The following is a 17,129-nucleotide window of genomic DNA, read 5'->3' on the forward strand; positions in this document are numbered from 1 at the left end:
TGTGCACGCGCATGCAAGAAGTAGAGAGGCCATTTGTCAAAAAGTGACATTGAGAAATGACTCTGGGAGGTGAGACCAGTCCCCCAAAATAGAATCCTCCTGTTCAGCAACACAACGCTGCTGGGATGCCTGTTCTGGGTCAGGTGTGTGTGTGTGTGTGTGTGTGTGTGTGTGTGTGTGTGTGTGTGTGTGTGTATATGTGTGTGTGTGTCCACCTTCTCACTGTGCATCTAAGGGGGTAGGTGTGTGTGACTCCGTGTGTGAACAGATTGAAGGGTGTGCGCTTCGTGTTATTGGCTCTTCGCAGCTCAGATGAAGCTGTCATGAGGTTTAGTCACATCTTTCATAAGACACACACACACACACACACACACACACACCAACACACACACACACACCAACACACTGACTCCAGAGAGCAGGGGAGTAATAGTCTGTTAATTAGCCTGTTGCTCCCCTGCCTGTGTGTAGGCGTAGGTAAGCAGAGTGCTCTCTCTCTCTCTCTCTCGACTTCAAACTGAAGAAAAACAAGTAAACATGTTTCCTCCCACGAATGTTACAGACACCTGGTGCTTTAATCAGTGACAAAATCCATCAACTCTCCAACTTCTAACAAAATTGGACCAGAAGAACACCAGGTAGTCCCTTTTAGGGTCATTGCTCAAATTGCATTTTTCACTTTCTTTCCAACATCCAAATGAATAAAGAACATGAAGTTGGAAACAAATTGTGTAAAAACAATATGGAGGAGCATCATTGGCCTCTCAGAACATGATATTTTATTATTATTCATCAAGAAAAAGGAAACACGACTCCAAATGAATAATAATGTCACTCTGTGTCAACTGGATGTGTGAATAGGCAACTTTTTGCTATCACATAAGCCGTAACTCTTACAAGGAACGAATGAATGGGGTGAAATACTCTTTATATTGTTGAAATGAACTTAACAGGCCATCTACATGATTGGGATACAGCATGATGTTAATAAATCTTCAATTTGTGTACATCTGTTGACTCTATTCAAGGTGTTGCAAACGAATGATAGGCTTGTTCATGCTAGAGCTGCAACGCTCAGTCGATTAGTCGATCAAAAATTAAACTATTTTAATAATCGACTTATCCCTTTAGTCATTTTTTCAGCAAAAATGCTAAACGTTTGCTTGTTCTAGCCTCTCAAATGCAAAGATTTGTTGCATTTTTCTGTTTTAAATCATTGTAAACTGAATATCTTTGAGTTTTGGACTGTTGGTCAAAACAAGAAGACGTCGTCTTGAGCTGCAGAAAATTACAACAGGCATTTTTCACTATTATCTGATATTTTATAGACTAAGTGATTAATTGATTAATCGAGAAAATAATTGGCAGATTAATCGATAATGAAAATAATTGTTAGTTGCAGTCCTAGTTAATGCTGCAAGAAAGTTGTTCAACATTGTCCACATTGTTGCCAAGCTGTGATTGATTGAAAGGAACTGTGGATCAGTTAATTTAGAGGAAACAACAAACCTTTTACTTTATTATATGTAAAGATGTTACATATTTCTTTTCTTATGCTGCAAATTGAGATTACAATACTGTAAATTCACTGCTGGTTACATGAACTTCTGTATGAACCACAATAAATGAAAGTACATTTTATTCTGCATACAGTAAATGATCCTATAGACCTTTTGATTGTGATAGTAATATCTGACGGTGCTGATATTGATAGATTGATAAAAACTGATCAAAACACCACTTCACATTTCATAACATCATGTTTTGTTTTGTGTGTGTGTGCGTGTGTGCATGTGCATGTGTGTGTGAACTGATCAAGAGCTGCACAGAGTGAAGTGTAGGAGGTGAAACAGTAACACCAGCTGGTCTACATACTGGCACACCAGACTGCAGATCACGCCGTGTTTTTGTGTGTGTGTGTTTGTGTGTGTGTCTGTGTGTGTGTGTGACAATGAGATGCAGTTTTGTGTGGAAGCAGACTAAGGATCAGGTGACACTCTGGCTCAAACTGGTTATGAGTAATAATAAGTCATCAGCAAAACCATCTGCCATCATTGTTTCAGTCATATGTGAGCTGTGGGCTCGGAGCTCCTCTCTGAATTCATCATTTTCACGTTTTTCATCGTACTGTAGAGTCAGACTAATCTCACTGACATTGGTTTATTTATACTCATTTATACTCAGATGGTGATCGGCCCCTTGGAGCATCGTCTGGAGAGAATCTGTGAGTCTCTTTTGGTGTGAAAAGTTAACAGATTCAGTCTGAGCTGCACTCATCAAGCCAACAACTGATCTGATCATGAACATATTTTATATTTCTTCTACTGAACAGCTTCAATCCAAGACTGGAGATCACCAATAGTAAATGACTTGAGTGAGTTTAAAGGGAGTTTTTTTTGTTTTGTTTATTTTTGGACCAAATTTTTATTGGATAGTTTTTCCTCTGGGAGCGGGATGAACCATAGACTGTATACTAGGGGTGTGCCCGAATACAAATATATTATTCGGCAAAGCACAAATAGTGGGTTTTATACAAATATTTGTTTCAGACAAATATTTTTAAAAATATTTGTTTTTGGAAAGAAAAAAAAAACATGGCAAATACCAGTTCGCAGGTCGGTTACATCGTTATCTCAGTCTGTCTCCTCTGCTCCACTGTTACATCTATCAGGGGTAAGTCCCAAGGGACTCTCCATAACCTGTTGTTCCTCTTCTCCTTTCCACAAAGCTGGGTTGTAAAAAAAAGGCAGTAAATGAAAAGTGCAAAGCAAGAATCACCTTTGAAGTTCTTCTACATATTACACGCTGTGCTGTCTCTGTGTTATGGGTGTATTAATAGGTAGAGGTCTGTCTGCAATGAGGCGATGAATAAAGTTTTAGTTCAGTAGTCAGCGCAGTCGTCTATGATCTGGGAGACTCCAGTTCGAGACCCGGTGTGAGGACCTCCTTCGTAAGGTAGTTTATTCATCAACACTTATTGTAACACTTTAATTTTCTAAAATTAAAAGTGTAATAAATACAAAAACAGGATTTTTAAGCCTTTTTCCACTTTTATTCAAATATAAATACAAATAATTTTGCTGCCTCAACAAGTACAGATAGAAATACAAATACTGGGCTCTCTGCACATCCCCAGTGTAAACAAAGATGGACGTCATGACAGCCTCCCAAAAGTGAAGCCAGAACATCTTGATGGCCCCCTGGTGGCTGGCTGAGTGTAGGTAATAAGTCCCACCTCCTCCATGTTAGCGGATGTGACATGAGCCAAACTAAAAAGTTAGGTTGTTCTAATCACGCTAACGTTTGTCCAAGTGCTAATTTTTCTGATAAGTTTGTTTTTAATTAGTTATTTGATTATATAAAAAGGGGGTGTGATTGACAGCTGTGACAGCCACTCTCAAACCTCCGTCAGGCGGCGGGGCAGCTGAGGGGGCGTGTCTGTGGGCCGTCATCTTGCCGTCTGACTCTACTGCACAGACTCTGGTTCAAAATGACGTCACACAAGCAAGATGGCAGCTCCTGGAAAGGAGATATTTTGGCTTCACCTTTGCATAGCAGCAGGAAGTGGAGACGCGTCGTCCATATTAATATACAGTCAATAGGATGAACAGACATGAGATTATTTAATTTGCCCAAAATAAATAAATAGAATAGAATAATAGTTTACCCTGAGATTATATGAATGAAACAAAATAACAGTCACATAAGAATTAGCATCTGGGAGCACAGTGAATGTTATTGAACTACTACTAACTTTTTATATGATGAAGTCATCTTTGTTCTCCAGTCTTTACTAATTTAAGGCGACTCTTTCTAGTTACATTCAAGGTCTTCTTTTGAGAAATTATGTAAATTTTTTGATATTTTCTGCTAATTATCATGAAATCCAGGTGAAATTCTTAAAGGGGACATATTATATTATATGTTATTCATATACTGTTATGATGTTGGATATCTATGTTAAACCTAGTTCCAAAACTTAAGGTCAACATATGTAGAAATTAACATATGAACGCTTCACTTGCAAATTTTTTTTTCTACCTAACGTCAGTTCGTTGCACATAAACAGCCGTCTGCTCTGTAGCGTTTGCTGCTCAGGTTGTTGATAAGGTTTCTCCATGCGTTGTCTGTCTTGTCCACTCACTTGTATAAGTCCTTTTAATAGCTCCAGAACAGCAACTAAACATATAACTCTAAATGAATTAACCTTGTAGGATTTCTGTTGTCTCGCTCATTAAGACATCATTGATAAAGGAGAAGCAGAGCTCCTGTGTGTCTTCTCACTGCTCTAAAACTATGTTGGTTTTGTTAAGTCAACAGAAATAGCAGCCACTGAGGTCAGGTCAGGGATTTTAGTCATAGTTAAACTGGTTTAACAACTTAAGCTAAAAATGAAAACTTCCTGTCATCCACCCTCTTGTCCCTCTTCACTCTGAAGACTAAACCTCACACCGTCAGCCTCCGCCAGCGCTGTCCACCTCGGTCATGTGAGCCCCGCCTCTTGTTACAAGCCTGGATTATACTTTCTGTAACTATAAACACAAATTTGTTCTGTGAGTGGATTCCTGGGATCACAACTCAAACCATTAACGTCAACAATACGCTACATAATCGCTTTTCACTCAGTTACTTCGTTGTGACTCGACAAGTAGTGTGTTTAAATACAGTTGTGAAGTTTTATTCAGGAACACCTGTACACACATTCACACGCAACAGCTGACCAGTACAACCACTATCTGATCCCATTTTTGAGCTGCTGGGCACCTTTTGTTTCGGTGATCATCATTAGCATGTGTATTAAGCTTGAGCTCACAGTAAACAGCATCCTGGGGTGTGAATGGGGGTTCAGGTCTTTGCTCAAAGATACCTCAGCAGTGGTAATGAGGGAGGGGCATGCACCGCTCTATCTCTTTCCCCTCAGGTCATAAGACCCCTCCTCTAACCTACAAACAGTAACTTAACACCAGGCTGTGAAGCAGTGTTTTGCTGCCTGCTCTGGTTCAAAGTTTTAAGCCCAACAGGAATGTCACAGGGTCCTGGAGTACACCTGTAATTACTGCACTAAAGCTTCAGTAAAAACAAACTTCTGTCTGTCGTATGACGAATCGTCTGACCACGTCTAAGTCTGATTTGAATGATGACAGTCTGCCAGCTCAGCGCGGCTGCCAGCGCAGGAGGCTCAGTACAAATGGGGATCATGTTTAAACAGACATATAAGACTTTTCACTCGCATTCGGTTACACACATAAAAAGTGTCAGAAGTAGTTGTTTCTGTTTCTGTTGTCAAGACGTTGGAAATAGTTGCATCTCATAAATAGTACTTGTTAACCAACAATCATTCCCAAGATGCTTCACTGCAGTCTGACAGCAGCTCTGCTGTGTATTCGGCCATATTGATTTAAATAAGTGATCACAGAAGGTTTGAGGCGACATAAAGTTGCTCTAAACTTGTGCAGGTTTAAGTCATTGTTTTACAAAACCTCAGCACTTTAAGATATGGATTTTTAGTCTGGACGGAGGCCTGGAAGGAGAGAGAAAGATTACACATCCAGTGGCTTAGTGTGGACGTGCTCTTTAGTTTTAAGCACATTGAGCACTTTTTTTTTTGCTGCCCAGCTGTATTTACTGACCACTATTGTTACCAGTTACTTTGTAGATTTAGAGTTAACATGCAAAACACATGATCATCTTATACAATCTGATTCTTTTTATTGATTTGAAATACCCAACAGGATATAAAGAAATTAAAATCGCTCCATGTTAACCAGCTACATCATTAAAATGCTGCTTTCATGTCGATGCTTCAGTAATAATAATCCAATCATGTAACACTCTGTAGGGGCCGTTGTGCATTTGATACTTTCATTATTTTTATACTGTGGGTTTTTTTTTTCGTTACTTGACTTCGAGAATTTTCTCTATCTCTCTCTCTCTCTCTCTCTCTCTCTCTATCTCTTTATCTCTTTCTTTCTGTCTCTCTCTCTTTCTCTCTCTCTCTGTCCATTGGTCAATCAAGGTTATATAAACAGTGAAATGTGAGCTTTCCTTCCTCACAGGAGGCGTGGCTGGAAACCATAACTGTGGTAGTGTGGCAAAGGTGAATATGTGTGTGTGTGTGTATGTATGTGTGTGTGTTTGTGTGAGTGTATGTATGTGTGTGTGAATGTGAGCATTTTCATACGTTGCCAGGCAGTCCTCTGCTTCACATTGCTGCTGTCACCGCCTCCTCCTCCTCCTCTCTCCTCCCCCGCCTCACTATTTCTCACTCTTCTGTCCCTCCCCCAAGCACAGTCGCAATGTGGGTTAGTGTGTCTGGCCATGTGAGATTGGGCTCTCGCCTTCCGCCTTGTGTGTGTGTGTGTGTGTGTGGGGGGGGTGATCTGTGAAGGATAATCCCAGACCACCACCGTGGGTTTAAAAGGGTCCTGAAGTTCACAGGAGTGTTTTGAAACAGCCCCCTCCCCTCGTTGTCAATCATTTTCTTTCTCCTGCTTTTTACTTTCATTGATTTCATCTTTTCATCTGTTCCACTTCTTTCTATCCTTAGCTCACTCTTTCTTTTTCCCACTTTTTTTAATCCATCCTTTATTCCTTTCTTGTTTTCATAATGTCACTCCTCTTCTCTCTTCACTTTCCTCTCAATATTTTTCTCTTTTCTTTTGTATTTACTCCATAATTGTCTGTAAATCTCCTCAACATTGATGGTTTTTCACGTTCATGTGTTGCTTAAGTTTACTGCCGGTAGTAGTTGTAGTGTTTATGGTGCACTTATTGGTGTTAACGATGTGCGATACTGTCCTGTAAAGCCAAACTAGAATTTTCCGATGTGTGCGCTGACCAGAAAGTAGCACATGACTTAATTCATCTCCGCTCTTTTTTTTCCCCCCCTCTTTTTTATCATCCTCCTACACTTTCTTCATTTCATTTTCTTGATTTCCTCTGCCTTTTTTTTTTTCCACATTTCTCCTCCATCACCTCCCTCTTTGTCCAATTTATTGCCTTGTTCTGATTAACAGGATCACAGAAAGGCCTGCATGGTTCATAATCACATGTTAACATTTTAGTTTCTCAGATCTGTAGTTGCAAAGTAACTGTTGCATATTAGCAATTAGACATCACTAAGTAAGTAATTTCATGCCTCACTCTGATGGTGTTTAATATTGGGATTCATTACACAGATAAATGATATAATTGTGTAAAATAATTGTGATTTTGGCTGGTCAAAATCTTCGTCTTCCCTTACAGTTTATCTTCATACTTACATTTTTCAATCTTGTCATCACTTTGAGGGATTTAATTTCATTTTGAATGCCAGTTATTGTTCAAAGATGTCATGACTTAACAAGATTTCAGTTAAATAATCGCAAATCAGCAAGACCTTTCATAGCAGTAAACAAACACAATTATAATTGTAAATCCTTGCACTCGTCCTCTTTCTCCTCTCCATTCTCTCACCCTATTTTCTTTTTTCTGTCTCCTCCTCTGCCCGTCTTTTCCTGGTTGAACCCCATTACCCCTGTTACCTAAGGCAGCCTCTCCGGAGTGGGCGTGGCTTATTGACATCACACGCACTCCTGTGTCAGTTGGCCTGGGGGAGGGGAGAAAGAGAGGGAGGAGGAAGGCAGGAAAGCAGGACAGAAGGGGGGGTTTCCTACACACGGTAGGCCAAGGCAGCTTTCAGCGACTCATTGTTTTGTAATTGTCCCAATGGCCTTCTGTCCTCACTGGAGTGCCGGTAAAGCTGCCAGACGAGGCTAGAGCTAGAGGTTGAGAGCCTCACACACACACACACACACGCTTTGACACGCTCGGTTCAGACTGGACAGTGAGGAAGTGTGTTAGCAGCATGAAGGGAGGACACACACCAGATGGAGTAAGTTTCTAAGAGTGGAAGAAGGAGGCATGGATCTCTCAGCAGAGTAGGAGACAAAAAAAACCCAAAAAACTTTCGACCACATGACATGGGTGAGTAGTTGAAATTTGACTGTGTAACTGCTTTTCTGGTTGGTTGACCGTTTTTGTTTTTTTTTTCCCCACCCAGCTGTGTGTCTGTTTCTTCTCATCTCTCTGTTAGTCGTGATATCTCTGCTGTTGTATGTCTTATCAGTGTATGTATGTATGCTGCCAAAGGGGGTTTTCTATCATACTGACCTATATGTAGTGCAGTGCCAAGTCTGTGGCCGGGCCACTCAGGCAGAACAGAGCAGAGCTCAGAGGTTTCATAAGGCATGTTATGAAATAGATGCAGGAGTTGTCCTTGTTCCCAAAAAAAGTGTATCCTTGTCTCTATTCACAAGGAGTTTCATATCATATTATGTGGATTAAACTTTCATTTCTGAGGGTAAATTTCCCTCCAGTCAAGCAGAAAAGCTTCAGTTGCCGTTACAAGATGATGCCTTAATATAGTTTTCATTCTAAATCAGTTTTTTGGATATAAAAGTAGCTTCCAGTCATGGTATAATGAGCCATTTAACCCAAGGTCTAAAGTGTTCCCTGTAAGTGTTTCCTCAGGTCTGTGACAAACTGTAACAAATTGTTATAGAAATCAGATGAATTTGCTTCTGGACACATGACGCTCACTAATGGCTGTTTTGTTGCCAGTGTGTTTTACACAGCGTTTATGTTAACAACCACACATAAAACACAACTGAGCTGTTGGACAAATGTGCCTTTCCACAGGCGAGGTTGTGTCGAAAAACCTGATTTTACTGACGTCATTTTAAACATTTTGTGAGTGTAGTTTGTTGCTTAACTGCCTCCTGCTGTAACAGTAGTATGAGAGGTTTGATATGCTAGTTGTACATGTTGGTAGTATATGTAAGTGGGGGTTGATCTGGTTTTGTAAGTAAGATTTGAGTCTTTTTCTTCTCTTTTGGTTTTTTTGTAGTTTTTAACAACTATTGTTTGACACATTTCCTGGTTTCAATACAAACTTTAGTGTAAATGACCTTTAAAATGCACCATTTGTCTTGTAATTGTGTGTATACATAACATATGAATTACTGTGTTCAAGACAGAAGGATTATATGTGGATCATTGATCATGTGACTTTTGAGACTTGAGGGGTTTTTTTAGAAGTTGGTGTGCAGGTGTCTCAGAGACTTCAGGTGCATCCATGTTTCCTTCACTTGTGTCTTAGTTGCTCCCACTGAGGATGCACGGAGAGACACAAGGAAGCCATGCGAGCAGAGAGGAAACAAGGAAATATGTTTTTAGAGAAATGAGATGTTCTTTCCTCTGAAGCGTAACATGAAGCAATGACGTTTCTGAATTTCTGATGACGGCAGCAGCTCATCACAGCTGGATCAGCTGTAAGTTGGCTTTAACAGCTGTAGGGACTTTTGACGGAGTGTGTGCCTGCACAAAGGTGCACAGTTATTACTGCCGAAGCAGCTGTTTCCTCTGTGCAGTCTGTTACCTGTTTAACAAACACCTGCATTCTGTATTTATACTGTGTACTGTGTCCTGCTCAGAGGCACAGGAACCATTTCTACTGGCAGAATGCATTTAGATTATTAATTAATTATTTGCATCTGTATTAATATTGTGATTGTGAATAATTTTTTTAATAACCCAGAATACGATTAGGGCACCAGAATTTATTTATTAGGCTAAATGTTTCAGGGAAAATGTAAATTATGTAAGTCATATCGAACCCGACACTCAGGAATTTTCAGCCTCAAATGTGACTGGATGGAAATAACGATAAATGAAATATAAATGTGTTTAAAATGTATTTCTTGCTGACAGACAGACTCTCTTTAAATTTATCCATGATAAAAGTTAATGGGGGAAATAACAGATCATGGAAAGAAAAATCTTTCTAATAAATGAAGAAAGTTGTTTATGGTTCTTTTTCTGATCAGACCTACAATCAACACAGATCCGGTTCTGTCATAAGAGAGTTCGTGTGTATGAAGTCAAATATCTTGATGAAGCACTTTAAACCGTGTCAGATTCTATTCAGCTAGAAGTTACACATGAATCAATAGTATGTTTGCGTGTAAACTACCATCTATACATGACGTCCAGCCTATACAAACACATGTCAGTACTTTAGAGTGTGGTTGTGTGTGTGTGTGTGTGCGCTGTTTCTCAAAGCAGTTGTCAGTATAAGTGGCCTTTACACCTACAAATGACAATCATTTTCAGTTTCTTTTTTTCAGCTGACTATCCAATCACTTTTCTGTTTTTTTTTTTTTTTACTGACTAATAAACACAAAAACTGACAGCATGACTGTGTGGGTGGCTGCTTCCGTACATGCTCTGTATTCCTGGGTGTGTTATGGAGGAGTGTTTCTTTTTTTTTTAATTGTTTTTTTGTTTTTTTTTGTTTGGGAAGGGTGGGGGTGAAGGGGAATGAGGGATAGTCGGCCGTATGAGTCCCCCCTCAGTGGGGCCCCAGCTCCAGCATGAAGGGTTATGTAAGTTTTTCAGCTGCCAGCCCTCCTGCCTGCCTCTGCCTCACATTCACATTGTTATTGACTAGAGAGGAGCGCACAGAGCATCCAGCCAGTAGTCAGTGAGTCAGTCAGTCACTGAGGCAGTAGATTAAAGAGCAGCCGAGTGTAAAACAAGGTTGAGAGGAGGAGAAATACACCTCCTGTTTGCTTTTTTTTTTAAAGAGTTTTTCCCCTGAAAAGAGGAGGCAGTTGGTTCAGAGAGTTTGACAGGGAGTTAGAGAGCAAGAGATCCGAGAGGAGAGGAAAAAAGGAAAAGCAGAGGAGACCAGTTCTTCTCTTTACTCAATAACCATGCTGCTCCTGGACGAGTCCGAGTCATTTGCAGGTAAGTGACATCATCACTCTGACCTTTTTGAGGGAGGGTTGGCGAAGGGATGCATCCCTGAGCTCGAGGAAAGGGATAGAAAGTTTCCAAGAAAAATGTGGGGAAATGGTGCAAAAGTGATTGAGAGTTGTGGTTTTTTTTAAGTGGCAGAGAAGAGAGGAAGACTATAACGCTTTGAAATTTGGTTGATGCTTTGAGAACAGGAAGAAACTGCTCCTCAGCTGCAGAGGTGCTTCCCAGCTGCATCCTGTTCAAAGAAAGACAGCATGAATGAAAGCCAGAAATGAGGTGAATGGGGAGAAAAAATAGGACTGAAAAAGACAAGATGGCTAGAAGAAGGGATCGTAAACATTAGAAACCGTCATAGAAGTGTCCAGAATGTGCAGCAGTAGTTGACTGATGCTCGTTAAGTTACTTAACCTTGTTGTGTAACACTGGATCCATACCTACTTAAGCATGCAGTGTCTATCTCTGTTCTTCTTCTCTCTGTTTTCTCTCTCTACACTTCTCTCTCTCCTTATTTTCTCTCCTGTCACTCACACTCATCCGTCCCCGCTCCCTCAACTCGATTCCTTCCATTTTAAATCTTTTCGGTCGCCCTCCCACCATCTTTCAGCCGGTCTCTCCCACGCGTGCCCGGCCGCCTCTCTCTCGTGTTCTCTCGTGTTGTCATCCCAGGCCCGCTGCCCATTGGCTGTTTCTACGGTTACCTAAACCAATGCCGGTGCATGATTGGTGGATGTGGGTAGGATTGGGCCATGCTGGAAATGTGAGCATGTGGAGGCAGGAAAACATATGGTTCATCAGACCAGTGGGTTAGGGGGTTAAACGCGTGAGGAGGCAGGCAGGGACAGAGCGCCTCTGCAGTGTGTCTGGATGAATGAAAGTATAATCTGTGAGGAAGGTTTTTTTGTTTTATTTTGTTTTGTTTTAAACAACATGCTTCATTTCCTCATGTATTCACTCAAAGGCACTCAGGAACTAATTTATCTTAAAAAAGCTCAAATCAATAATAAGACTCAAATTAATTATTTTCCAACTTCTAAAGACCTGTACGCTTTTTAACGGTCTAAAACAATGTGTCTTATGTGTAGTTAATAGACCACATTCACAGGCATGTATTCAGAAAGCTGCGTTCAAATGGTACCATGAGTTGTGTATCTATTTGTGACTCTGCAAGTTTTGTCTCCTGATCTCATCTCATTTGGAAGTGTGTGTCTGCACATTGGATTTGAAATGAAACCATTAGTGTGAGGTAAAGTGCAGGCTTGTAGCTTTAATTTACCCTACCTTTTGTACATAAATACTGAAAGTAGGGTAAAAGGTCAAGTGGACTGAGGACATGGTTGACTTTGCCAGCAGAGAATGTTCCAGAAATCTCCTTGGTTACCATATCTGAATGTTTATGATCGTTGTCCTGGTGCATTGTTCGAAGTTTCCTGTATCGTTCACCCAGTATAGATGTGAACACTCAGAAATAAAAGCTGCAAGTCAACACTTAAAACTCATAATCATTATTTTATTTCAGCTTCGGTGTTCTGTACTACAGAGACACAACAGTGAAAAACATATCACTGTTTTGACTGTAGACAGTCTGCACTGTATCTGCCTGTATTGGACATCAGACAAGGAGATACTGTGTTAGTGTGAACGTTGACCTAAAGGTTGCAAAAGCTGTTGGAGTTCATTTTTCCCCGGGCTATAGATGTAACAAGATAAAAGCTGCTATTGAAGAATTCAAAAAAACATTTGTCTGAAAAGGTCATCAGGTATTCAGGATTTCTGAATGGATCAGTCAAGGATTTACACTTTTTATCCTGTAAAAAATTGTTTGTTTCAATGTCGCTGGTGGTTTACAGTGTCCCGCTCTGTCTGTGTTTTCACTGTGTTGGCATTTGTTTAGAAAGGCATTCACTGGGATCCATTATTGAGAATTAACTAATGTCTACATGCTCGTAATTCTTGGGATTGCTCTGGGTGTTTGGCTCACTGTGAAAGGAGACACTATATGCCTTATCATCGCTGTGAACAATGCATGTTGAATAATGATAAAGGCTAAAAGAACACACTGTTCTCCCTCAAATCCATTGTGGAGGTTGTGTGTGTGTGGTTTTTTTTTTTGCACATCTTCCTGTGGGTATTATCTGTCGATCAGGGACAAACCGCTTATTGTGAAAAGGAAAAAAAAAAAGTGAGACATTTGAAGAGCAGTGACACCTCAGTGGTACAATGTAACAGGAAGGAGACTGTTGTGCTGAATCTTTTTTTATCCATGCTGCGCGGCACGCTCTGTTCAGTTGTAATTGGCCTCAGCATGCCGGGCAGGAACAACCTGTCCTGTTCAGACCAGCGCCAGGGTCCAAGCCAAACGCCGGGAGCACGTGTAGTCTGGCTGCTTTCATAACACCACAGCGCTGAGGATGTAGGCTTCGCCGGGCTAGCCACATGGCTTTTATTGCCACTTCCTTAATGTCGTCAATCCCTGTCAGATCATAAAGCTGCTTTCTTTGTTCTCCTTCAAGGTAAATTTTTCTCCTTTTTTGAAGTTCTCTTTTTTATTTCACCGCTGCACAGTGCTCTCACTGTGTTCTCTCTCTTTCCATGTGCTATTTTGTTTTAAAAATATATTCCCCATAAGTGCAGCTTTCACCCTTCATGCTGCACTCTTGCTCCTCCACTTGAATAAAAACCTGTTGTCTCTGTCTTACCTTATAAAAGCCTCTCTCTCTCTCTCTCTCTGTCTTTCACCATCAGTCTCTCCCTCTCAGTTAATGTCTGCAGTACTGTATAGTGTTACATTACTGCAGTCTTGTGATCAGAGAGTGAACATCATGAGGGCAGTGCCCGTGCTAAGCCAGAATCAGTCACATTATTTCACTCCGCATCCAAATACTGTCTTATTAAATCCTGAAGAGCCTTTTTTGTGTAAAAGCTGAATAATCAGTGGCAGATTGTCTTGCTGCTTCAGAGAAATGCTTCTTCATGTGATGCAGAAGATTTGAATCAGCCATCATGACAGCTGAAATGCTACCAGCATGTTGTATCTACTGCTCATGTTGCACTGTCAATATTTGTACTAGACTGTATATAAGGATGGATGTAGCGAGGTGTGACGTCACTCGTTGGTTAGCATTGAAGCTGGTTTGAAGCCCAGAGTTGTCTCTCATGGTCGGAGCCATCTTCTCCGTTTGGAGCCAGGGACCTTCTAAGTAAGGTGTGCTGGGTTGTTGCCTTTCACACTCTGGAAACACGGCCCGCGACCCCAGAACAAAGGGAAAGCTAGCTTATTTGGAACACCGCGCGGTGCACACTTTGGCTAATGTTAGCTACTTTAGCTAAATTGTGTTGGTAAGTAGGTATATAGAGCCTTTATAGAATATTCCCTTTTCCTGCCTTTTAGTAAGAGATATTGTGAATGAGGGAATAGAATGATTTACACTTTTAATGTGTATAGAAATTGTCAAGTAACATTATACAGAAATATAGCAACAATAGTCCGACTTAGTGCGAGTCCCAGAGCCGGGGAGAGCAGCAGGTGAGCAAACTGTCAATCAGTCAACGCCCACACCGCAGAAAAAGCTTACTAAAAGTCTTCAAATCTTATTAACAATAAATTCCAAAATGACCTCCAGCCTGAATATAGCAATTGTGACCATAAGGATTCGTTTAAAGAAATGATTGAGTATTTCTTGACAGAAGTTGACACTTTTTGAATGGGAGTCAAGTGGAGACTGGGACTTTTTGGAGCCAGCATCTAATGGCTGATTTTAAGGTACTTCAGCCTTGAGCCTTGGTGATTGACAGTTGGTTTGAAGCAACAACACACAAGATGGAAGTTACAAACCACTTTGCCGATTTGAATCGTTTCACTGGTGTAAATGCATGTAGTCACTGATGATGATGTGTTTTTTTTCTAAGTTATCTGATCACATCAGTGTGTATGCGCATTATATGTGCATTATATGTGCATTAGTGAGCGATCACATCACTGTCCATAACGCCGTGACGTTGCGGTGCTGCTCCTGACATTTAGTTCAGTCGGTTACTGGTTCAATCCAGTACAAAACCTGACCTATATAAACACTGTGAATAAGTTTGACAGCTCGGCAGCCATCTACCTGCGACAGTTAACACATCGGTATCATCACTGTGGCCTTCACAGTCTTTCAATAAGCATTCAGCTGTGAAATAACACACTATATATCACAACTGAGCTGACAGTTGCTCTTTCAGTCACTATTGTGGAGAGCTGAAGAGCAAAAAGCTACTGATTCAGTTCAGTCTGAAGATGCATTGTTGAAGTTTTGTTCATACATGTACCGTTTGTACTCCTGTAGTAGCAAGCTGCCATGACACTTGACCACTGTAGAAAGTAAAAAAAGTTTTGTATTTTAGCTTTACATTGTTGTTATTTGAAGTCAGAATGCAGTTTGACAAACTGAGAGTCTGAACCGATAGACCCAGACAGAAATGGCAGTTTGGAGAATGATGAAGGCATAAAGGTTTTGGTGGTTTGGTTTTTGTGGCATTTGTTCAGAGGCTGAAAGTACCCACATGATCCTGAACGCTGCCAAAAAAAAGGGGTATATGTAACCGGCTATATTATGACCAGCACAGTGATAATGCGTGGCAGCTTCCCAATCTGTGTATTAGGTCCTCTCCTCTCACTCCTCCTCCTCCTCCTCCCTCCTCTTCCTCCTCTTCAGCAGCAGTGACACACTGGCCTACAAACAGCCATTCTACCTCGCCTCACCCCTCTGCTGCTCTCTCTCTCTCTCCATCACACGTTGGTTGTCTCTCTGCTGTCTTTCTGTTTCTCTCTTCGTCCTTTTGTCGTGTTTTTTTTCTTTCACCGCCTTATCGTTTCTCTGACACACACACATGTGTGCAGCCAGCAGGAGGGTTTCATAACTCACCTGCCTCGCTCTAATAAAGCAGCCTTAATAACTCATTCAGGGCAGTCTGTTACATAACGTGTGTGTGTGTGTGTGTCAGTTTGTGTGTGTGTGTGTTGTCATGCTGAGAGCTTTAGATACATTTTTTTTTATCTTTCTCAAGGCAAGTTATATAACCCAGTTAAATCTTGGTCTGTCTTCAGAAAGAAAACCACAACTGCTTTTCCAGCAGTTTGTCTTTCTGTTAGATCTTTATAATATTTTTCCTCAGTTCACTCCTGCAGACGTTGTGATCGACTGACTGAAAGTTCAAACAAAAAAGATGCGGAAGTGTCAATTAGCGGTCTGCAGATAAAACACCAAATGTTTTGTAATTTTGCTTTTAATCCTACCTGTTTTTTTTTTTCATTTTTGCTTCAGTTAAGACAATTTTGGCAGTTGTGTTTTGTGTGTTTTTGATTTTTATCACATCTTAAACTTTGCATCATAACCCACAGAGACATTGTAGCCCCTCACAACCGTTCTCACAACCTGAGGAAACATTCAGGGAGTACTTAGTGTTACACCCACCAAGGACAGCAATGTGTTAATTTAAAGGAATTCATTCAAACCGTGTCTTCTTATTTATCTGTTCATCAGTCTGACAGTCTGTCTACCTGCATCACTGTGTCTGCCTGTGTCTCCTTCCACCCGTCTGTCTGATCCGTCCACCTTAAATCATCTCTGTCAGTTTTATTGTCGTCACAATTTGGAAAACAGTCATAAAAGTAACAGAACTGTATGAACTCTGCTTAACAGCAGGAATGAGGCGGAAAATCCCGACACCGATAGACCACACACTGTCACACACTCACGGATACACATGCTTGTACACACACAGGGCAGACACACTCCACGTATGTGCAGCTGTGTGTGTGTGTGTGTGACTGTGTGCACGATACTCGTGTGTGTAGATGTTCTGTTTTTCTCTACTTTTGAGTGAATTCGTTTGGGTCTGCCAGCTTTTGCAAGCGTGTTCTGCGTGTCTGTGACGTGGTACATCTGTGTGTGTGTGTGTGTGCGTGCGTGCGTACAGGACGTGAGGTTCTTGTGAACATGCTGGTTGTGTAACAGCCAGAGGCAGCAGTTACATAAGCGTCCCCTCTCGTCTGACCAGCCTCAGCGTCGGTGGCCTGTCTGTCTGTTAGAGAGCAACTTTCTGAGTAAGACTGAGACTGCGCGCTCATATGTGTGTGTGTGTGTGTGTGTGTGTGTGTGCGTGCGTGCGTGTGTGTGTGTGCCAACAAGCAGACTAATGGGACTCTTAATAAAACGGGTCATCTCATTGTGTGCAGCAGCCTCTTGAGGCGCCTGGAGGCAGAAATAAAAGAGAGAATTAAAGTTGTGTTGCATGTTGACCTCGACTTTTAACACAAGCTACTGACCTCATTAACACTTTGACATTCG

At 41.1% G+C, this 17,129-nt stretch overlaps 1 protein-coding gene across 4 annotated transcripts in view; it reads left to right on the forward strand.

The window, feature by feature from the left end:
* The window catches only part of LOC137184195 (helicase ARIP4-like), a 77,076-nt gene that overhangs the window by 30,990 nt on the left and 28,957 nt on the right, over positions 1-17,129 (forward strand). Inside the window, exon 1 of one of the 4 annotated variants that reach the window (XM_067591642.1) lies at positions 2,170-2,224. The exons of 1 other annotated variant lie outside the window; for it this stretch is intronic. In XM_067591642.1, coding sequence (XP_067447743.1) covers positions 2,185-2,224 — 40 coding nt within the window. In that variant the 5' untranslated portion in view covers positions 2,170-2,184. Of the gene's footprint in view, positions 1-2,169; positions 2,225-7,811; positions 7,966-10,297; positions 10,789-17,129 lie in introns of those variants that run through there. 2 more of the 4 variants (XM_067591644.1, XM_067591643.1) reach the window with 2 other exon arrangements.

This window comes from Thunnus thynnus, chromosome 6 (genome assembly GCF_963924715.1).
Source record: "Thunnus thynnus chromosome 6, fThuThy2.1, whole genome shotgun sequence".
Lineage (NCBI taxonomy): Eukaryota > Metazoa > Chordata > Actinopteri > Scombriformes > Scombridae > Thunnus > Thunnus thynnus.